General features: G+C 37.8%; 1 protein-coding gene across 1 annotated transcript in view; it reads right to left on the bottom strand.

Moving 5' to 3' along the window:
- Positions 1 to 2,257: 2,257 nt before the first annotated feature.
- Positions 2,258 to 24,215, bottom strand: part of TMEM164 (transmembrane protein 164) — a 41,380-nt gene continuing 19,422 nt past the window's right edge. The window contains exons 4-7 of the mRNA XM_010569024.1: positions 23,968 to 24,034; positions 13,291 to 13,369; positions 3,331 to 3,431; positions 2,258 to 2,933 (exon numbers count right to left, since the gene is read on the bottom strand). Coding sequence (XP_010567326.1) covers positions 2,727 to 2,933; positions 3,331 to 3,431; positions 13,291 to 13,369; positions 23,968 to 24,034 — 454 coding nt within the window. The 3' untranslated portion in view covers positions 2,258 to 2,726. The remainder of the gene's footprint in view (positions 2,934 to 3,330; positions 3,432 to 13,290; positions 13,370 to 23,967; positions 24,035 to 24,215) is intronic.

The following is a 24,215-nucleotide window of genomic DNA, read 5'->3' as shown; positions in this document are numbered from 1 at the left end:
TGCACCAAGAATGCTTTCATCCAAATTGCCCCAGGGACTTCCCTCAGGTAGCTATATTTAACATTGCCATTCCTGCTACTGAATTTTAAGTCAGTCAGAAGAGCTCACAAACTTTGCCTGCAAAGCAAACAGCCTGCACTGAGACACCTGAGCTTATTTAAATGCTCCTGCAGTCTTAATTGACCAGAGGCAGTCAATGGTGGCAAACAGCAGCTGTTTTATACTTGTTTAGAATGCCCTGAAGCATATGACTATAGATAGGAAATGTTGTAGTTAAAAAAAAAAAAAAGCCTGCTACTTCCATGTAACTCAGAAATTTTCCCAGTAGCTACAATATTCTGAAGAAAAAATAAAGAAACAGGAAAGATTCTTAAACAAAACGTCAGTGAAGTTAAGCAAATAATAATGTGAAATAGTATTTGCAAAATTTGGCTAAAATAATTCTATTGTAATACCAAACATTCCTTCTAAGCAGGACTGAATTCAACATAAGGCATTTTGCCAAATTCTTAAGTAAATAAATAAACCATGATACACTTGACAGTAACTATGGGGAGGGAAGAATCACTGTAGATTTCATTCAGCTATTCATAGGAGATGAAGTATATTAATAGGGGGGACGCTTTAACATCCAGCACTGCATCTTAGCATCTCCCAGCAACATCCTGTATTTCACCATGAAATACTGAATCTGCTGAAATAAATAGCAAATATTTCTATCACTTCAGCAGCTAATTAAGTGGTCTTCCACAGACAGATTCAGGCCTTCAGTACCAATGCCTTCATTCTTTAGGCCCCACTCCACACATACTTAAGTAACATATGCCCAGCTTTACTGAGGCAGCAGTGAGACTACTTGATGAAATTCATTATGTACTTAGACATTTGCAGGATCAACAACTGACAGTTAACTCCGTATGCTGGCAGTTCTTATTACCAGGTGCTTAGCTTTCTCAAGCTGAATTCTGATTAAAAAGACAAGGAGCCATACAGTCTGTATAACTAAGACTAGCTATACATGTTTGATGGATAGTTTAGGTATATGTCACATGTTCTCAAGTTGTGAGAGTACAGTATATTTATTATGTATATATATACACAGCAAGGCATGGAAGAAAGCCAGAAACCAGTGTGTAAATTAGAATGTGGGACTATATTTTGGATTGAGGTGTACTTTTTTTTTTAATTATATGGAATAAAAAAAATATTCGAAGTAGCCATTGGTTCCCTCTCCAATGAAAATTTTTCTTTTTTAAGTAAAAAAAAAAAAAGTCAACCACTTCTCATTCTTACTTTGCCTTCTTGAGGTATAAATGACTGTACCTTAACTTCAGAACATATCTTCAGGTGATCCAGCTGGAGGAGGTATGGTTTTGTTTTATCTTACAAGTCACAGCTTTGACAACACAATGAATCTACAAACTGCAACAAACTTTTGTACAACAAAATTCCTACAGCCCTGAAAGACAACAGTCTGCATAATAGACTCAACAGTTAACTACCTGGAGGAACACAGTAAAGATTTCCCATCACTATGCCCACCAGTTTCTCCTCTAGCCTTGGAAAATTTGAACAGGTACACACAGTTTACTATTTATCATTCTGCCTATCTACATCCTGTTGTCCAAAAGACACATTGACAGGAAGGTTTAGTCATACTAGTAAACTGGAACACTTTCTGCTCAGTAGAGGCCTGCATTGATTTGACTTTTTACATCTGTATTTTAAAATCAGTATACAGAATGTATTAGAGCTGTAGAGACAGAACATAGTTTCATTTTGTTTCCTCACTAACCACTCTACTGAGTGAAGATCAGTGTAGAACACAGAGGAGGAATGTTTCAAAATCTAGTAAGTAAAAAAGGAAAACTGATGTTTATGTTGGACATTGGATCTCCACTCCCTCTCCAATCTAAGCTAAGTGAAAAAAACATTTTTGTTCAAAGTCAGGTCAGAACAGTGGATTAAATACATTATCATAGCTTATATGTAACATGGTCTTTTGAAATTATTTCAACATGGTGTTTTTCTACTCACTCAAATAAAAGCATAACCAAAGCATCAAGATCTGATGACACTTAGCCAGATAGATATTTATCCACAGCAGCTTAGAAATCAAGTAGTTGCTTAAAAAAAAATTTTTTTTTTAATGAGTTATTGTTCCCCAACATTTTCAACCAGCTTAAAGAAAATACAGTAGAACCTCACTGTTTTGCACTTACAACTGGGAGATTAAGTGTACATCGTTTCACTGTGACCATTTTGCAACATTCAAGTGCTAAGAGTTAAGCCAGGATGATGCACTTCAACGTGTGTTCTGTTCACATCACTGGAGTGTTGTAATTCAGCTTTATTTCCTATCCTATGATATAAGCGTACTTCTATTTAATGGAAAATAAGTCAAAACGAGGTAGCATTGCCACTCTCTTCGCTGGAATGTGGACAGATCCTGGCCTAATTTTAAACGGTAGCTTAGCAAGATTCTACTGTAATCTACACAAAATGTATAAAACATGAACCTTTTCCAGAATAAGGCCACTAATTTTGCCATTGGCAATAGGCAGTGAGAAACAGCAGTTAAAAAAAACCTCACTTGATTATTGAGGTGTTTCTGAGGCAATAAACTGTGGGGAGAAGTATAAACACATTGTCGTCTCATCCCTCCTCTTTGTTTTCCAGTATAAGTATCTCTGCTTCCTGTATGTACTACATCATGGGGAGAAATTTCAGTCTATTTTCTTAGCTGGGAGTCTAAGCAAGTCCATGCTACATTTAAAGATGGGGACAGCACTGTAAAACAGTAGGATTACAAGTTTCCCATGAGTCATGGTCATGACAGTCTGATGTCCAGATGCCCAGATTCGATACCAGGGCCCATAAAAAGGATCTGAGACGGCTGGGCACAACATGTTGTTCAAATTCACTTCTGTAACCTGAGAAAGTGACAACAAATTTATAAATTAATAGTATTTTTGTGTTGCACTGATTCAGACACCTAAAATGGTAATTTTGAAAATACCATAATAATAAAAAATGTTTAGGTGGCACTCCTTTGTTCAACACAAGTAGGGTAGCTTTCAGAAGGAAAGCAGGTCCAAATTCAGTTGTGCGCATTTAATAGATGGATTTATGCAGGTACATAATCAATTTATGAAATATTTTACCAATGCTTGTGAGATATGAGATACAAATGCCCATTAGAACATGCAATTAAAAATTTGCATGCAAGTAGTCTTATCCATATATATCGGGATGTTTTGAAAAACTAGTCAGTGTTTTTACTTTGAATGTACTTGCAAACTATCCATTTATTAACCTCTATTTACTTACCAATCCCAGAATCTGCAAGATGCTAAAATGATACACAAACATAAACCCCGTGGATAAAAGAGCCCACCAGAAATTGCAGAGTGGTTCTGGAGTGTAGATACCTTGAAAAGAAAGGAATACATTAGTATTCAGCTGAATTGCTGTGTCCATCAAACACTCATGAATAATCCTCTCTTCTGCTTTGTGGATGTTAGGGCATCTGGCTTTAGCTGATAACCTACTCAATACCATTATAGTAATTAATATTTGAGAGCCTTCTTACCTGGAGCATCCTGATCAGTTTGTTCCCTCCTTCTGGTCCAGCAGTAAAATGTACAATACGTTACCTCATGAAGCTTGCCTATTTTTCACCAACACCAGTGATTTGTACCCCATTCTTCCTTCTACCACAGAAGTACTAAATGATTTTGAAATACAGTAATGGTATACAATGAATCTTCAAAAATCAGATTATTTATACTTAAACACCTGCCTCTTATGGGGGCTATGACTTCAGCATGCACAGAACTAACCTAGGTAGTGGCAGTTCTTGCACAGCACTGTATTAGAGTATAGCCTAATTACCATTTCCTAGTTTTTAATAGTTTAACAACTATTAAAAAGTAACTTGCACCAATAAAGCCTAGGAACAGAAAAGCTGTATAAAGTGGTCAATCCATTAATGACAGACTGTGCTTTTAAATGAAAACTGCTGTGGAGGTATTTTCAGATATACACTACAAAATTTTATAATCAGTAGATATCACAGATACTGTAAAGTTTTTTTTTCCCCTTCAAATGAAGTAGCAGATATCACATTATTCCTGGGTTCACCTTTCTCTCTCTCCTCCTGAAACTAGGTTTTGTCAATTTACTGACAAAACACAGTATCACGTGATCTAGAATATACCAAGGCAATCAGATCTAATAAAATTACCCTTAGATACAAGACTGTTTCTGGAATTAAATATTCAATCATCACATGGTGAGAACAAAAACAGTTTACAGAGTTCTCAACACTCTTACTAGCACACATAAAAATTTCAGTGTAAGATATGGGGAAAAATACTATTTTCCTTATGACTTTAATAACTTAACCTAGGGACAATAAAAGATGCACCGTGTCATGCTGCTCAGCTGCTATAAGAAGTTGTAGAGTTTCAGATGATTGTAAAAATACGCTGGCATTTTTTATCTGCCTTTGTCTGCTCTCTGATCCATTAGATATTATTAAATATTGGAACATGTATCCAGTACTCAAAGGATAGCTTACAGCACAGAGTGCAATATTCATATTAGCCTTTGCTAGCCAGCACATTCAGTAATTACCAGGAAGTAATTACAGACTTCAGCATATACTGTACAGGGCTACTGGGAACTAACTACACATGCGTAGCTAGCTATGACAGAACTCACCAGACTAAAGCTGGTATGAGTATGCCTATGTATGGTGTCATATGTAGATAAAGGCAAATAACTGCTGTTAACTTGCTTTACGACACCACCATATAATGGTACATCCTGTCTCAGGTTTAAAATCCCTAGAGCACTGCTTTCTCAATCCCTGTTGCCCTTTCACAATTCTTTTCTGCACAGTTTTCTTCCATAGCTTGTACCAATCATGCCAGTTCAGATTGATTTTGCAGTAGGTACCTGAAATAATCTAATTTAGATATAATTTTGTGAATGTTACAATTTCAAAATTACCTACGCTTTATTGTCTAAACCTGTACATCTATTCGTTGTCCACTCAAAATAACATAGCTTCTCTCTTGCTAGTCAACAGAGATTAAGGAATTGATTGTATGCTTGAATGACAGCAGCACATACGCACTCCATATATCACTCACTGACTTTAATGAGCAGCAATATTAACGTAATTACCCGAGATACAACGGCACACCATGTTTCAGTAAGCAAGCTGTGACTTGGTGCAACCGTGATAAATATGAGCAGAGAAGCTACTCTGAAAGCATAAGGCAGCTAATAAGATTTCTTATCCAGTGGGAAGGTGAAGGTCAGAAGAAGTGTCTGAACTATAAGCAAAACTCAAAGGTAAAAGTGAACTCTACATGAGTAACTTTAAGTGGAGTACTCTACAGGTAAAGGGAAAAAAATTCACAGCAGTCTAATTCTTCAAATGTACTTAGCAAGCACAATCTAAGAGCTGGTATCCTATTTAGAAAATGGTACAGGAGACTTTACTTAAATAGCAATGATATTCATTAAACTCCCCTGCTGGAAAACATCAGATACGTGATACCACCTTGAATATGGTTTTTCATTACAGAGAGCAAGAGAAGCAGCAGCTAGCCTTGGTGTCAGAGTTCAGGAGACCATGGCTCTATTTTTGGCTGCACCAACTTTAAGTGACCTGGTCAAGCTATACAGAAACTCTTTGTGCTCCCTGCTCAGCTGTAGAGCAAAGAAAACATCATTTGACTTGCAAAGGTTTTTTTGTGTTGTCTTTGCAGTTTTAGGTGCATGTTTAACCTAGATACAAAACACAAAATAAAATTTAAATAAGCCATCTAAAACAGCTCCCAGGAACTGGCAGAGTAGCACTATACCGAATTTGGTTTCGCATAAACTTGCCTGGTTGGCAGTTGCCTGTGTTATTTCAGAAGTATTTGACAAAGCCCGAGAACAGATGGTAGTAGTCTAAAAAGGTAAACACTCAGAAAAGCCAGAATCCAGAGACCTTGATATCTGGGGGACTTACAGTGCAGGTAGTATATAAACACTAAAATAGACAAGTGAACCCAGCTATGAAACAAGACTGGAGGGAGAAGGCAGTCATTAAAAGACTAAGGAAATCACACAAGATGACAAAACAGATCAGTGGCATAATTTGGCTTTGAACCCAAGTTTCTCATGTCCAGCTTCAATCTAGTCAGGGAATCATGTTTCAGAAGTCACTTAGGTGAGCTGTTTGGGTCCCTCCAGCAAAGAATTTCATACTGCTACATCCTCTCTCTGTTGCAAAACTTCAAAAAAATGTATTAGCAACTCTCACCCTCTACAGACTTTTGATCTCTCTTTATATAGAAAAATCCCTCCTTGCTAGAGTTTGCAATTCTGAAAATAATAGTGAGATTTTCAGCAGTAACTTTATTTGGACATCAAGGGACAAAAAGGAAACAACAACCTCCACATGAAAACATTTCAGAGAGCTCTGGATTCCCAAGTGTGCTTTGGGAAACTCATTTTAAATTCATACCTGGGATAATTTTCTGTACATTTCTCATCAGATAAATAATCACTACAGATTTTATTACTCTACGGTCCTGCTATTCAACAGATGACTGTTTAACGGAGCCATGTGGTCTATTTTCTGTAGTACAGTCTGTTAACAGAAACATACAAACAGGAGAACTGAGACCCAGCTGAGTGGTTGTTTGAATGGCCTGTGTTGGCTTTGGCAAAAGCTACTTGCTGCTTACATAGAAAATCAAGTTCAGTAAGTAGCAGTGAGTTTCACCCTCTATTCACTAAGGATCACAGGCAATTCTTATATGTTAAGCACTTTCGAAAATTTAATCCAACTGCCAGTCTGGCACTAATCTCATTCTCAAAAATGCTCATGCCCCAGACAGTTGAGACCATTCCAAATCAGGGTCATCCAAGTAGGCCGTATATTTACTCTTGTGTTGAAATAGCACGGCAGTGGATATTTCAGTTTAAATTAAGCTTCATTATTTCAATAGCATCAATAGAAAAGATTTCATATAGATTGAAGAGTTTGCGGTTCATCATCTGCTTCTGCAACAAGAATTTGTTGACCTTGAACATGCCAAGTGGTTAATTTTGCCATCTAGGAAATGGAAGTATGGCTTTAAAAATCAACAAAGTGACTCAATTTCTTTTATACTGCTTCCCCCCATAGTGTCTTGTGCTAATTCTAGTGTTCTTATGAACTATTACTTTTATTTAAAGTTCTCAAAACATAGGCTTGTAAAAATTTGAATGCAACTTAACAGAAAGTAATACTCCTTGTGTATTTCTGTGAAACATAATGCAGGAGAAGACTACTCCTCTGTTTGAATTAGAACCTAAATATAGTGCATTTTTTTAATTTAGTAGGGTGTTAAAATAATCTCTTTTTCCTAATTAATGTCTGGCTTTCATTCCCACTACATTTGATAGAGCTTTACCAGTTTTCCAGCCCAGCACACTCTCCTTCACAATTACAGGTAGACCTGCTTAATCCAAAACTCAGACCCACTATTACAATTCCTTCATTTTCAAGCTTATAAAAATGTGAGGGCAAATTTATTTCCATTTTATTTCCCTTGATCAAAGGGTTAATTCTAGTTGTGTGGCCTATTGAGCTAGCCTAGAGACCAAACTTCCTTTCCAGAGGAAAACAGGAACAATGTTCACAAGAGGATGAGCCTGAAATCCAGTTTCCCCTACAGCTGTTCTGAATCTACGTGTAGATTTCAAAATACTACCTTATGCCAGAAGATTTCCATTTCCCTCAATGCCAGCTAGTCTCATCAGAATCGACTCAGACAGGGGTCTTATATTACCTGCTCCTCTCAGGAACCATTTTTTATATTCCATAAAGAAGCAGCAGCAGTTCTTCCTTCATATAGTAGTAGTTCCTCCATATACTGGTACATATCCTTCTAAACTTCTCTATCTCCTGGTAAGGGAGAGAAGTCTTTAACAGACCTTGGGCCCACTCAGAGAATGCCACATAAACATCCTTCTTTAGTTTTAAGTGTTTCATAATAGGCCACCATAGTTTCAAAGGAAATGTAACTGCCCAGTGCATAAAGCTCAGAGGGTCACACAACATAAGACATACATGTCCCCTCTTCTTCCTCTCCAGCCCTCTTAAATCATCAAATAAGATTATCCTGAAACCATCAAGCTACATGAGAGACTGCAGCATGAGCCTGCAGCCAGAGCAATGGCACACACCTCCAGCTGAGCAGTGCCACAGCCACCCTGCTGCTCAAGGTGCCATAGCAGAGGCACAGCTGGACAGTGAAACCAGCATTTACATCAAATACATGGGATTCAGGAGGTAGAGAAAAGCTGGAATCACAACATAGAAGCTGCTAGCAGGAGAGTAGAAGAATAACACACAAGAGTTGACAGGTCTCCAAGTAATTAAGACTTTCAGTGAAAGAGCTGTACTGCGCATTATCAAGTATTTCAATGAGGATGGAGATAAACTAGATTTATGACTACCTAACTATATTCAAATATATAGTGATTTTTTTTCCTGAATTACTACTAAAGTATATAATAAAGCCTGCTTTGTAACTCCATTTAAAAGCTAAAGAAAGATGCAGCTAAATACAGGTGTCACAAAGCGGGGAAGTGGCTGAGAAAGGGTACAACAGTTACAAATATCTTTAAATATGGTAATCCCTCACTCTTGCCAGCAAGTCCTAACAGCCAATGAAAAGCACAAGTTCAGATCTGCAATTGCTTTAATTGCACTTTCCTAGTTTACAGCCACAGGAAAAATGATCCTTTCGTCTGTACTTGGCATCTGTGTTCTACATCTTACAACGTAGCCCAGCTTCTCATTAGGTAAGAAACACTGCAGTGCCCTTAAGAAAGCTGGCTATACAGAGCTGCTTCTGTCAATCTATCTGAAGTGTGACAGAGACATGCTCCATGAGAGGGGAAAAAAAGTAAAAAACCCAAAACAAAACAAAAAAAACCATCAACTTCTACTGACTTTCTGACAATGCCATAGAGCTTCATCTCTTCTGATACCACTCTTGAAGACACTTAGATCAAAAAAGAAAAAGGCTTTATGACTTGAGTCAAAGAGACAGTTTCTTTATTGCTTATAAAGTTACAGCACTTGCCTTATAAGCTGAAAATTCTGACTCTATTCCCAACAAACAACTCACCTACTTAATTATTTAGGGCGTGTATGTCTGTCCACTTGTGCACAGCTGTACAACAGTGAATCAGCTCTTAAAATACATGGGGCCAGACCACAGGATTGTCCAGAATTTACAAGGCCATTACTATCAGTTATTGGCTCCAAAAGAAGATTCCCCCCGCTCAAAAAAAAAAAAAACAACCAAATCAATTTACTTCCTCCACGGTTGTGGACAACCTGCATTTGAATTGTGAATTTTGAGAATCTGCACAGCCATTTGGACAAAGTGGATGCTGGAGACTATCTCCCCCTGCAGGCTAACGTGTCAGTGACACCATTACAAAGGCCTCTGATCAAGCAAACATGATACCCTGTAACTTCAGGTACAGGTGTTCATACATCAAATTGCTCCTAAAAGTGACAAAATCCTAAAAAAAACCCTCAACATCAACATCCTTTTCTACTTCATTAAGTTATTAAGTCAACTCAATAATGCTGGGGATCTCAAAACACAAGGAAGATTATCTCCTGAACTCCTCTGCTAGAGAGCTGCTACAAATTAACCCTTATTTCAAACTGTTGTGGAATGCTATCATTTGCTCACAGCACTCAGGAAATAACAATTCCATTTTAATTAAATTTCAATATGATCTGAAGCTCTGAAATAAGGTGCACGTCTAATCTTGTCAAATCCATCAGAAAATCTGACCAAACTAGCTTAAGGACAACGACAGTCAGAACCGTGAGTCTCTAAGGCTGATGCAGGGCAAACTAATTTTTTTTTCATTATGTTAAGAGTATACAGTTAGAAAAACTAAGTTGTCCTGACCATCACTGAAGGTCTCTAATACCTTGATCTTAGAAGGTCAGGTTAATGCACTGTTGAAATAGTTGAGACATTATACTTCCTCAGCTGCCATCTCCCTAAGCCTTCTACCAGTAATCTGTATCCCGGTAGTGTAAAGTATAATTATCTGAGCATACTCATATGCTTCAGAAGACCAGCTTAGTTGTAGATTAAAGTGGTTTGAGGAGTTTTTCAATGAAGGGGTTGGTTCCATGGTCTAAATCTGCACCGCTGTGGTTCCCATCTTCTTCCTTTCACCTTGACAATTCATTCATTGCACCTCCCTTTTGCCAGTCGTAGCACTCAGATGATACAATAGTAAACCAATCCAGAAGATGCAAAAAACATTCATACTTTTTCTGATAGGGAAGCAAGGGTCTCACCTCCTAACGAAAAGAAAAAACTGACCTACAGCTCTGGTTCAGCCTTATCCAGCAATTTCAGGAATGCTGTGTCCTGCCCAGATGCATACTATAATTTTTGGCAGGGTTCACAGGTGATACAAGGTGAGATTCATTCTGAAAAAAAGTTGCCAACTGCAGATATACTTCATGTAAGAACTACCTTGAGTTAGGAATCTTCTGTGCTGGCCTGTTGTATCTGCACTACATCTATTTTGCATGAGAGCCTCTTACTGCAGCCAAGAAATATCTGAGCTATAGTGCATTAACATTTATTTTGTCTAGCCTGGCATGCATGTTTATGTATACATGCGTATGTGCACTTGGAAAGAAAATATGTTAGAAAGGGAAGTACAGAAATTTATATTCACTCAGTACAGAGGGGAGGGAGAGGGAAGAGGAAGACAAAAAGAGGTCTTAATCCCCAAGAGGAAATACATGCTTAAGCTTCGGTGAGTTCACTGTGCAACACTGAAGCCTGAGTTCTGAACATCTCTCTCATCAATTTGATCCTAAGCATAGCAAAGCCCCCACACTTACATGGCGGGGGGGACATGAAGGTGATGCTGCCAGTGCAACATGACCCGTCTTCACCACTGTAATGAATAGCAGGGAGAGAAAGAAAACAAATGATTATAGCCCTTGCTTACTGTCACCCAGTTTCCTTTCAAAAAAGAAACACATCAAGAGATATTGAATGTGTGTGCATGACTGGCATGATACTTGATTAGCGTGTCAGCAAACTTGGACATGCAGTTCAGTATAGAATGAGCTCAAATCAACTCTGCTTCAGGTGTTCTGCTCAACCTTCCTTTGAGAAATGTTAATACTACTATTGAGATCCTGTTATGGCCATCGGTAATATTGGCAGATTCCCAATAAAACTGAAGTAGTATATTTTTCCATATACGATCCATTCCTTTTCATTTTTCCAATTTTACTACCCTTCAATTACTTCTCCCAACCATAACCCATAGATTCAGTGATGGAAATTTCTATTTAAAATACAGAAATAAAGCTGCATGCTAATCGATATCAGTGATGAAAAAGCAATTTTCACAAGAAATAGGATAAAGGATGTGATCTACTCAGAAAGTACTTTAAACAAAGGTGCTAGTGAAATGACAAAATATTAACAAATGTTTTCAGGTTGAGTAATTTTTCCATCAAAAATCATACATTATGTCTCCTGTGACACTAGCCATAACTACCACAAAAGTCCATGGGCATTTTGCTAACGAGGTGTTACAGTCAGTAAGGTGATCAGGAGTCAACTGCATAAGAACATGAACAGTTACTAGTTACACAGCCTAGGGCAATCTTGGCTGACATATTTAGCCTTTTAGAAATTTCAGTACTATCATGTCAACATTAGATGGCAGCAAATACCTGTAAATTAATAAAGGCCAAAAATTTAGAAAACTGCACCAGGGTGGCAACTGTACAACCCAAAGCCCTTCAAACTGCAGGTACAGTCCTGTCAGCCCCAGAAAACCGGTCCTGAAGAACCCAAAGAACCTTTACTTCAAAACAAACGAAAAACCAAAGCAAACCAACCAACCAAAAAATCAGAGGAACACATCAAGTAACATCCAAGGCCAAACTTTAAAGCAAAAGAAATACATGTGTTAAAATGATGTTATATGGGAACTTCAAGGCCATCAAAAGAAGTGATTTAGTGATACCACAAGAGCTTGGTTTGTCACTGCCTACGGTGTACTACATGACTGTTTATACTTTGTCCTCCCTCTCCCCAGCCCCCTTCTGCAATGATTAGGAGTTCCTGTAACTTCTACAACTATACTGCACTTTAGCATTATTTGCCAGAATTTTAAGATATCAAAGATGGATTAAAATTAAATGTGGCTGGCATATTTCTTTTGGCATTATGATCTTTTGAAGTACGATACTTCACTTTTTCCTTTGGATCATTTTAATTTCGTTTCACTTGGCAGTGAAAAACAAAAAGGTTACAAACCCATAGTGAAATAAGTGTGAAAGGTGCTAAGTGACTGCTGGTAAAAAATAAAAAAGATTCACCAGAATGGAAGAGGCTGACTATGCTTGCTCTGAGCATTTGCTAAATTGTATCCCATTGCTTGACATCACATCCTTGGTGTTTTCATTAAAGGCTACTAAACATCTGGACCATAAATCATCATATTTTATTTCCTGGATGAAACAATTTAGCTCTGCTAGAAAATGCAGCTGGAGGCATGTCAACGCTAGAGGGGGGCAGAGCATCACAGCAGGTGAATACATATTGCATTCCCCTCTAAGGGGCGACAATTAGAAAAATCACTGGCCAGTAGAACAATTTGGGATGCCCAGACTTACTGAATTATTATAAGTGAATGCAAGATAGTAATCTTGTTAGAAGAGATAACAAGCAAGCTAGTTCATTTCACTAATATGTGTCTCTACATTTCATTAGAGCCTCAGAATTTCAGGAGTTTATCTAACTAGCTGACTAATATTTACTTGGGGATACAATAATTTTTTTTTCCCCAGCTCATTTTAAGTTGCAGTACTTCTCAAGAGACATCCAAGAAGGCAAAAGTCTTAAAAATACATCCCACCAACAACTTAGAACATTGCAATATGGCAGAGATGCTACTCAAGAAGATAGTGCACATTATGACAATACATTCTTGATATTCCTTTGGGCAAAAGACCGTTTTTTTATTCCCATTTCAGTGCCTGATACAAGTCTTTGTTACCAAGGTCACAACTCCAACATAACATCAGAAACTATTAAGTAACAACATAGAGAAAATTGGTTAAAAAAAAGCAAGAGCAAAGCCTGTGGTAACCATTAAACACAGCTTTTTCATTGCCTGGGACAAATTCAATACGTACAGACTAAATTGCCAACCTACCTCCTTTCCGCAGCAGATAGATGGGCACAACATAAAGCATCACATGCTGGATGTAATAAATTTCCATTTCAAATGGAAGCTGTGGAATAAGGAAAATATTTGTAAATGTTTTTCATCACTAACAACTGAGTTACAAGGAACCATTCTCCTTATAACCCATGACAATCCCTTCAGTTCAGTTATTTTACCACCAATGTATATTAACAAAGAGGTGACATTAATAGTCAGTGCTTTGAAGGTGCAGCTAACTGCACCCATTCCATTCCCCTTGCCACAAATGCAATGCAGCACTTCAAGTAGACAATTCTCAAAATTAGCCAGAAGCACAACAAAGAAGTAATAACATAAGACTGCTCTTTTCCCTTTCTTAGTTAGCATAAATTACCAATAACAATGGAAAACCCTCAAGCAATCAAACCAGAAACTATGCACACCCCATATGACAGGAGCCTATTTAGAAAGAAAAGATAATTGCTACCTTGTGAGTGACAGAACTCTATAAATGAGGTATTTTACATATATAAAAGTATATAAATAAATATATAAAAGTAATTACTGAGGAGGCCTGTGCAAAAACCAAAAGACCTGATTTATAGCAATCTGCATACTTGTGTGAAACTGCTAAGCTTCACCAAATATAAAATAACCCATATTTTATAGGTTTTTAAGAGAAGCTGCAGAAGGATATATGTAAACAAGTTACCAGTTAGTAGTAAATCAGGTATTTCTCACCTGCTGACAACTTTTGGGAAATTAAAATTAGTCATTTGTGTGTTTAGTTGAATTCACGTTACTTCTTAGAGGAGAAGTGAGACAGACTGTGCTAAAAATAATACTGTGCTAAAAATAACTTGAACCACAACTCTGAGTTTAACTTGAGCCCCTTAATCCAGACCCAACTAATTCTAGCTCTTTGTCAGTTAGAAAAGGTGATGCACTGTATTTGAAAGTTATTCCCATCTGTAAATGCCTTTGCCTATATCTACTTGTTAAACTAAAGCAACACATTTAAAACTGAACAGTAGTAGAAAAGATTCAAACTCAAAATTGAGAATTCAACTTCTTGTTGCAGTTCACTTACAAAGCTGAAAAGACGTACTTTTCCATTATTTCTCAGAAGTGAAAAACTGGACAATACCACCACACAAGTATGAAATCTCACAGGAATAACACAAAGCCATTAGCTTTGGTTCAGAAGCAGACTCATTCTATCATTCTACAGGCTAAAGCAAATCCAGATGCAAGTGTTACCATCGTGGCTTGTCTGTTGGGAAGGAAAAGGGGAAAAAGAGAGCAAAGGGGAAGGGGAAAAAGAGAGCAAAGGGGAAGGGGAAAAAGAGAGCAAAGGGGAAGGGGAAAAAGAGAAAAAAAGAAAAAAGCCTTCCTTTATTATTTTTCTGAGACACTGAGGTATGACTTCAGTCATACTTGAAACAGAAACATTACAAAAAATTCTACATCAACGGAAGTAAAGAAATGTTGAAACAGAGTTTGGTTTTCTTCCTAAATAGCGGTCAATAAACAGCTGGTAATTAATATAGTGATCTTTTAAATTCAACAATGATTCTTATAGCCTATTTTGAATATAAAAGATGCTAAAACCAACAGCTGGATTCTGCTAGTCCTGACATCCCCCAGCTGAACACTATCAGTGTCCTGATTGCAACCTTCAAGATGTTCGGCCAGCCCTTGGGAGACTAAGCTAAAAAAATCTTCCATACAATCTGTTGGGTTATTTTATTCCAAGTATTTTGTATCAAAACATAAAACCAAGCAAGATAGTAGTATGCACAAGCAAGAACTTCACAGAAGATGTGACATTTCCTGAATCTGAACCTTTTCTGCTGTCCCTTGTTGAGAGAAACAGAGGGGAATCAAAATTATTTTGAAAGAGGCTAAAGCAGTTTTCCTAACTGGAGAAAAAGCTGTACCTCTCCCAGTTGGAACAGGCACACTTCAGAAACAATAGCTCCTGATATAAACAACACAATGTGAGGCACTCACTCCTGCCAAGGAGCATTCTCTATTTAGTATCTGTGTTTCATAAGGGCTTCTATACTCGCGGAGTTGTGACGGCCAGTTACACAAACACTACGCTCAGGACACTTCTGAGAACAGAGTAACTGTTGTTTTGCTGCAGTAGTGTTGACAATATTTTTTTTTGTAAAACAAAACATCTTTTTTTCCCACTATAAAAGATTGCTTGTTCTGAAGCCTGGCTAATTATGCAAGTGCATTTCCTGCTATAGAGTCGCAAAAGCAGAATTTCTGTACAACCAAGCACTCAAGCTGTACAGCCAGGCTACAACAAACAGAAAAAGAACAAACACAAAAGATGAACTATAAAGTTGTACTGGGCAACTGACTCACCTAGCTCTAAAGGTCTTGTCTATAAATTGATTTATCAATAAAAGACTCACTCACAGATAGCAGATAGGTAGGTACCTTTTAAATGCAAAGAGAAACTGCAAGTGAAGACAAGGTAGGAAGGATCACCCATCAATCTAGGATTTAAAAAACCTCTTTGTGAAAACAAGTAAGTGCTTCAGCAAGTGGTAAAGTTTGAGAAATTAAAAAAAATCAAAGCAACACTTACAGACCAAAGTCAGTCAAAATATTGAGTTGGTCCCTCTACTAATATTTGACCATAGGCACTCGTGAAGGCCACATGTATTTAAACCCAGACTCCAAAAATCTCCAAAGTGGACCTTCTTCATAGGCCCTAAGAGGCTTGTTCTCTCCTGCCAGATGCCACCATGGAAACCTAGCAGCCGCTCCGAAGAGCGGTATTTCCCTAGTAACAAACCAATGATGTTCATGGTACATTTCTTCAACCACACTTGTCCCCAGAGAGATTCAGAATCACTGGATATTTGTTACCAAGATAGACTCATCTGAACTCTGTATATTAATTGCCAATTTATTTGCTGGTGTTTCTGTATTAAACTCTTGTGTACCTTACCAGCTGCCAGCATCACTCTTCCTGCATTTCATCTTGTTTCGCTTACTCAGAATTTTAAAATAACTAATGCTACAAGACAAAAGGACAAATTACCTATTTCTTCTACTAACTTATATTCTAGGCTCCCTTAACAGTGTAAATGAATACAGAGGACAGGCTACTCTGTTACTGAAGACAATAAGTAAGTTTTTCTCCTTTAAAGATTCCTATTCATGGCAAAGCAAATCTGCTTCATCCATTCCTAGGTTTTAACATTGGTATAAAATCATATACATTTCAAAACACACCAAACTAATACTCACATACACAAATCCTCTAAAATACAAGATCAAAACATGCTAACAAAGTACTCTGGAAATAAATATTCAGACTATTCACTTTTTACATCTTGTAATGAAGTTTCTAATAGAAAATAAATGGTGTTTTGTTCCTCCAGGAAGAGCTTGGCTTAAAGCACCCACATGTGCTTCTAGCTCCCACATCAGCCTGGTATAATGCAGATTCAAAAGTGCCACATTCCCTGGACACATGCTGAAGGTCCTCTGAAAAGTACCAAGAATAGTGAGCAGGCACTAGACTTCCACCCCAGGAACAGGTAAGTTATGTACAGTTCTACCAGTCTAGCTAAACTCCTAGCAGCTGCTTATATTGCTTGGGAGACTGAAAAGAAGAAACTGTGTCATGAAGTATTAGAGCTCACCCTTGCACCTCTAAGCTTGAAGAGTCACAGCCATCAACAGCAGTCCTCTGAGCACGTACTTAATGTCCTAACTCAAACCAGCTACTGCCCTAAGGAAGCAACTAGGTCTTTCCGCTAAGCTTTAGAAAAATCTCTTCAAGACAGCAGCTGAGTTGAGCCCCAAAGTCAGATATCCCATGAGAGTTTCCCCCAAAAGGGTATGGCACACAATACTAGTTTAAATGAGTTTAAACCCACTTAGACACAGCAGCTGGTTTTCAGTGGGCTAGGAGGTTACCACTTTGCTCTGTTTTCTGAAAGTAGTACTCCTCCCTCTGTTAATTATTTATACCTTAGCCTTTTATTTGCAACAACACCTCAAGCACTGTACTGTGCAAGAGCTCTCCCTCCATCATCCTTTACAAAGACTGGAGAGTACGGCAGAAAAAGGAATAGAAAGAATTCAGCTCCCAGATTCTGGTCTTTTCTGTAGCACATCTAGCACAAAGTCTAGTAAACATCAAATGTCATTCTGTACCAACCACCTTCTTAGACATAATCAGTAACTCAGACTCATAACATATAATCAGTAGCTAGTTTCCTAAACATAATCAGTAATCAAAGAAATAAACCAGAAACACAGGCTTTTCTTTTTACCTGCAAAGCAGACCACAGAACAGATTAAACAACAGAGAGGAGGAACCTATATAGCACTATACAATACAAAAATCATGGGGCAAACAGCTACTAGGCCCATGTAACATACTGGTTACTTCTCAGCATATTTAGGATTGTGATAGCAAATTACTTATTTGGCAGAGAATAAACAGCTGCCACAGAAGCTTAGAAGAATGGTCTAAAATCGGACATGACGACTTAAAAGAAAACGCCACCAAAAAAACCCCAAACACAAGTGGCATTTGGAAAATGGACTATTTCCAGTCTTACCAGAACTCCTTTCTCCAGCACACATCCGAACTGGCAAACAGCCAAGAAGTTGATCCATGCTCAAGTTATTGTTACACTGTTTGGGCAGTTCTACAGCTCAGGCACCAGCTTATACATCTGGCATAGATTAGAAAAGACATTCCCCTATATTTTAATATATGGGAAAGAGTAGACTGAGAAAAAAAATTATGTTAATGTTGGCATTAATGTCACCAGCAAAGCCCCTTCAAATAAAGAAGTAGCAGGGCTGTCACCTATCCACATGACGGTCTAAAGCAGCATCCCAGATTTTATTTGCAACAATTCCTTTTCATTATATTTTAGGGGCAATATTTCATTCAGATTTCCTGCCATATACCCGCTTGTCTGTAATTGATATGAACACGTACTGATGGGTCCCAATAAGCAATCTCTGTTTCAAGTAAGTGTCTCAACCAGTATCACCCTCCCAGCTGTTCTACACAATCCAGTCAGTGCAGGGAATTATAATTCCCTTAAAGGATCATTAATTCATCAGTTTTATCAATGAATTTTATCCAGTTCTCATTTTCAATTAATCCTGTTAGGGTGAGGCATACAGACAGAGGGAAAGAACCAGAATTTGCACCTGCTACCAAAGACGGTGTTAGCATGCACGAGCTACAGAACTCATGAGAGTTTATAAAAGAGCATCTCTTGTGCTGACAGTCTGTAGAGTGAAGACACCGTAGAACACAGGACTAGAAATAATATCCTGCTACAAAGGTGGAGGAGACCAGAAACATAACAAAGCAAGAAACACGACTGTATTTTCAGCAGTGTATGAATTCCAGAAAATCCAGCTAGGGCAAGGCCCCAGGATTCCAACTCATGACATACCTAAATTCTGACAAGTTTTATGAGAATTTTTTTCTTGGTGTGCTGGTTTTGGCTGGGATAGAGTTAATTTTCTTCACAGTAGCTAGGATGGGGCTAGATTTTGGCTTTGTGCTGAAAACAGTGCTGATAACACAGGGACAGTGTAGTTGTTGCCGAGCAGTGCTTACCCAGAGCCAAGGCCTTTTCTGCTCCTCAGCGAGGAGGCTGGGGGGGCACAAGAAGCTGGGGGGGGACACAGCTGGGACAGCTGACCCCGACTGGCCAAAGGGATATTCCAGACCATAGGACGTCATGCTCAGCAATATATATAGCTGGGGGAAGAAGAAGAAAGGGGGGACATTTGGAGTGATGGTGTCTGTCCTCCCAAGTAGCTGTTACACGTGCTGGAGCCCTGCTTTCCTGGAGATGGCTGAACACCTGCCTGCCCATGGGAAGTGGGAAATGAATTCCTTGGTTTGCTTCGCTTGCGTGGCTTTTGCTTTACCTGTTAAACTGTGTTTATCTCAACCCATGAGTTTTCTCACTTTTACCCCTCCGATTATCTCCCTCATCCCGACACGAGGGGAGTGAGCGAGCAGCTGCATGGGGCTTAGCTGCTGGCTGGGGTTAAACCACGACAGTTGGCCTGCCACTACTGAGGATGATGCTCGCCGACAAAATCAGGAAGAGGCATTGTTCAGGGCACTCTAGACTGAATGCATTTGTTTTGACTTTTATCGGTGTTTTGAGTATTTGACTAGCGCTATATTTGGTGCCTATTGTGTCTCATAAAAAGGCACCACTATCTTCTGGTCACTCAATTTGATTATACAAACCAGCTCGCATTAATGACGCAATGGGCATAGTCAGGCATTTGTAAGGTCAAGTCAAAAACCAGGAATGATACAAGATAAATAATACCGATTTCAGAAGTAGTATTTTTCCAGTTCCTCTAGATATAATATTAGGGCTATTTATCACCACCAGCAGAAGGTAGATTTACATTACCAAATGAAAGTGTGATTGTAGGCTCCACTTACACACCCATACCATTTTAACGCACTAGCATAGATGACTTCCAAAAGATGCAGAAACCTTGGCTTTAGCACCTACCAGCAACCAAAGCACAATTTCTCGACAGCCCACAATGTGCAATTGTTCCATTATTTCTCCTTGTGCCAGTTAGATTAAGCCAGTTTAGCTATGACATAATGTGCTACCAAAACCTATTCCATTTTGCTGTGTAGGCACAGGCATTTCAGGCAAACTATTTAGTACAGTGAATTATTACCTTAACAGCCAACAGAAATACAGCAGGCAATGATCTACTCTACTACACAAATTCACCGTAAGTACTGCTCAGAGTATGATTCTGCTCCTGAAACAGATTTAGAATGTGTACCTCTCAAGCCAAATAGTTCTAATAATAGAATATAGTGGCTTCTGGAAACATTAAAACTGTACCATCTCAGCTGTGTGAGCACAGACAGCAAGTCCAACACCTCTGGGACATGTCCTGATTTTTACTTTATTTATATCAACATTTTCAGGACATCAGCTTGCAAAAAAACCACTTTTAAACCAGTGGTAAGAGTTTCCCTTAAAATTTGATAAATGCAATATGAAAGTTCAAACAAAAACAGTTACTCTCCAAACACTTGGAGTCTTTGTGGCAGTTAAATGAATTTAGTCACATAGCTAGGTTATCAGGACCCACACTGTATTCCATATAATATGAATACAGAGTAAAAAGACATCTTTCTACTCCTCTATATCGTCTTATGCCTTTCTAGGCTGCCACTTGGGAACCTAACAATCTGATTCCCTTAGCATCTTCTTCTCTATTTACTTAAGGGTCATAAAAGATTACCCCATTTTCTATGCAAATTGTTAATGCTGACCAAGAATGAATTGCATCATGAGAAAGGAATGAAATTATGAGAGAAAATTAAAATACCTTTCATTTCTGAAAGGGTAGTAAGAACTCATAAAAACATTAACTGAATAAGAAACAAACTGACTTGTCTTTATCCAATGACTATTCTAATGCACAAAATTTAACTCCATCAGCACATTGTAAATAATGTAGCAAATAACTGGAATAGTTAGTTGCCAAATAAATACAAGTGGGTGCATCTGTTGTTCAAGACTGTTAATTGATGGCACCTCAACATCATGCCAAGGGAGGAAAAAATTTTCTTGGAAAGAACAGAATAGACTGACCTCATCTTTCAGGCTACATTTTTTTTTTGCAACACTATCCCAGGTGCCCATTACAGTCCAACAAGATTTTTAAACAAGTATAGTGTCACTGAAAGGTTAAAACGACAGAAGGTAGAAAATTTCTACTGTAGTTTCAATGAATATCTCAACTCTCCATTTCCACTGGTAACAGGCTAATATTTAAGAATAGTTTTGAAATGACTGACGTTCTAAAAAAATTGAACAGATACATTACAAGAAAATGGAAAATGTCAAATTATGCTAGAAACTTTGAAAAATTTCTTTTTCAGGATAATTTAGCACTGAATGATATATTAAAAAAGAATACTTACAATGCATTAAGTAACGTAATTGGTAGCAAAAATACGTTACCCCAACAGACTCTGCCACAAAACATTCTGGAAAGAGGTGTTCTGGAAATTACTTTGAACAAGTTAACACTTAGAACCAAAATCCTGACACCTGCTAGTTCCTAACACATCTAATATTTTCACCTGCCTCTCACTGCTTTCATCTCCATAATGATACACAATTTGCTAGCTAGCATGTACGTGCTGTACTGCTGAACTTGCTAAATTAGCAGTCTTCTCCAAGAGACTACAGCTCAACAGTAATCATGTACTGCCTATAAGATAACTGACAGGCAATCCACATCGAAGAGAGAGGTTTAAGAGAATGTCAGCTGAAGACAACGAAAACTAACAAGACAACATCCAGCTGTATATCAAGTAACTCATAAGGATAAAACATATTTTACACTATGAAAGGTAACAGCAAGGCGTTTCAGTACTTAGAGCAATACATCAATTTGGTACAATCTCTCAAAGTGATGGGAGGCAATAGCCTCCTGCTTTCCAGTTCCCACTGACCTCAGAACTCTCTCTGCCCCAGACATCTCCTCCCTCCTCACTTCTAAATTAATAGTTGGGTTAGGTGCCCAATTTTTAATCCTCTTTGTGCCACACACTATATATTACAACTGTTTATGGATGTAACTAAGTATACAAAATTTTTGTATGAAATGTACACGCTAAAATAAATGTCTTAAAATGTTGTAAAATTGAAATTAAAAAGTTGAGGCATAGAGACACAATGATTCTTGACTGAATCAAAAGTTTTTCACTTAGATACTACAAACCAGAGCAGACAGCATGGACAAAATTATTGCTATTTTTCTGAACTCCCTACTAAGTTCTAAGAGACATTTATTGCTTTCAGGACAACGTCAGTGTAAAAAACTACAGTGACAGTTGCAGAGCAGAATGTGTGTCTACCACAAGAGAATCTGGGTCAAAGCAGCAGTGCTATAAAACATCACCCACATTACGTTGTGCCAGAAGAAACACTGAAAAGAGAACAGCCTAGCAAGCAGCTGTTAGGCCAAAAATATCCTAAGTTGTATTTATTCCAAAAATATTTGCTCTTGGACATTATCCTTTGGCTCCTCTATCCTTAATTAAGGAGAGAATTTTATAAGTAGTCTGTATTTTTCCTATTTAATCACCACTGCCCTAATACGAATGAGATCTATGATGATGGCAGAGAAAATACAAGCTAATGATGTATTAAATATTTCAACATTTTATCCTTAAAAGGTTACCCAGAAAAATAATTTTGTTATGCTAAAGTTTATATTTACTTACAAACTAGATAGTTTGAAATACAAAATAAAGAGTTCTCCTTATCAGGAAAAAACACTGGTTTTATTCATTTGCTGCCCCTTCAGCAGTATCAAGTTTTAATAAAACATAATTGCAAACTGCACATAAGCTGTTATAGTATAGAAAAGAATATATGTAGTTACCAGGTTAGGATGGGCAACGTAAATCTTGAAAGAACTCTAGGGTTATATACTACTAAATCCACTGAAATCTGAAAAATATAATCCAACCTCCTGTGCCTGTGTGTGTCATGCTTTATGGAAGATTATTTTTAATATGTAAAAGCCTACAGATGTATTATCCTCTCTCTAGTAACTGAACTGTGTCTCAGTGCAAAATGTTATAGTCTTAAAGAGGGGAAAAAAGAAACCATTTACGAGCCAACAATAAAACTGTCAGTTTTCAGGTCTCCTAGCTACCAGTGTGGCCAATCAACATAGCGTATCATCCATTAAGTTCAATACAGATGCAGATTTTTATACTTAATCTTATTGAGACAGTCAAGGTTTAGCAAATGGATGACCACTAACAAGATCTGTAATGGAGTCTGAAGTCCACAACAATTTTGTCAATAATATCATTAATTCACATGCTATATGGATATAGATATGAGTACTTTATCCAGACACCATAAACACATAAGCAGATAAATTTAAGTGAACTCTACCTTAAAAACCAGACAATAACTGCAACAATGTTTTTTTGCAAATAAGTCAAATGACAAAAAATGAACAAGCATATAGGCATATACACATACACACACACCCTACATAACAGCTCTTAAAAATAATCCTTAGAAATGTTTCATATGACTCAGACTCAGGATCAGTTTTCTTATCATTAACTCTTGATAGGTTTAAGAATCTTACTAGGGACACCACAGGCTAATTTTTCCTCTAGGAGACAGGAGTTTTATAGCAGATTTGAAAACCTGGATGGAAAAAAGAAAGCTGCTGTGCCTAACCTTAGGGGAGAGGGGGTGACAATCACCACCACCATTTGACATTTTCCATGCCTGAGGAATCTTACACGTACATATAGGCTGAAAAGCCTGAAGCTGAATTTTGACCACAGGCCACAACACTAACCTGTGAAAGCCTCTTTCAAAGCCATTAAGTCTTCCCTCCATTCAAAGGCTAGGATGGAATTAACACTTTGAATACAGCAGTGTTAGCTTTCCACATTGATTTATAAACCCAAAATTCCAAGATTCATATTTTGGCTCCATTGTAGTGACCTGTACCAGGAATCTACAGCCTGGTAAAATGAACTGTAAAAGGCCAAAGCAAGCAAAGGTCTAACATCTTGCCAAACAAAATCTTTCAGAAATAAATAAAAAAGGAGGAGGAAAAGTACAATACACTCACCAGACGTGTATTAACAACAGGAAACAGCAATGCCAAGAGGGCCCCATTGAGCATATGCATCTGCAACCTGAGAAAAGAGGTGTGATGTTATATTCACAGATGGAAATAAAATGCAGTATTTTCACATATTTTAGGTAGTATCTCTTCAATAAAAGGTAGCAAGAGATTTAAGAAAATTCTTTTGGCTTAAATTTGAATAAAGCCACTGTTAAATGCAATAACCAGATACTGTTAAATGCAATAACCAG

The sequence above is a fragment of the Haliaeetus leucocephalus genome, unplaced genomic scaffold (assembly GCF_000737465.1).
Source record: "Haliaeetus leucocephalus isolate CR32 unplaced genomic scaffold, Haliaeetus_leucocephalus-4.0 Scaffold262, whole genome shotgun sequence".
NCBI lineage: Eukaryota > Metazoa > Chordata > Aves > Accipitriformes > Accipitridae > Haliaeetus > Haliaeetus leucocephalus.
This window is presented reverse-complemented; position numbering and strand designations above follow the sequence as displayed.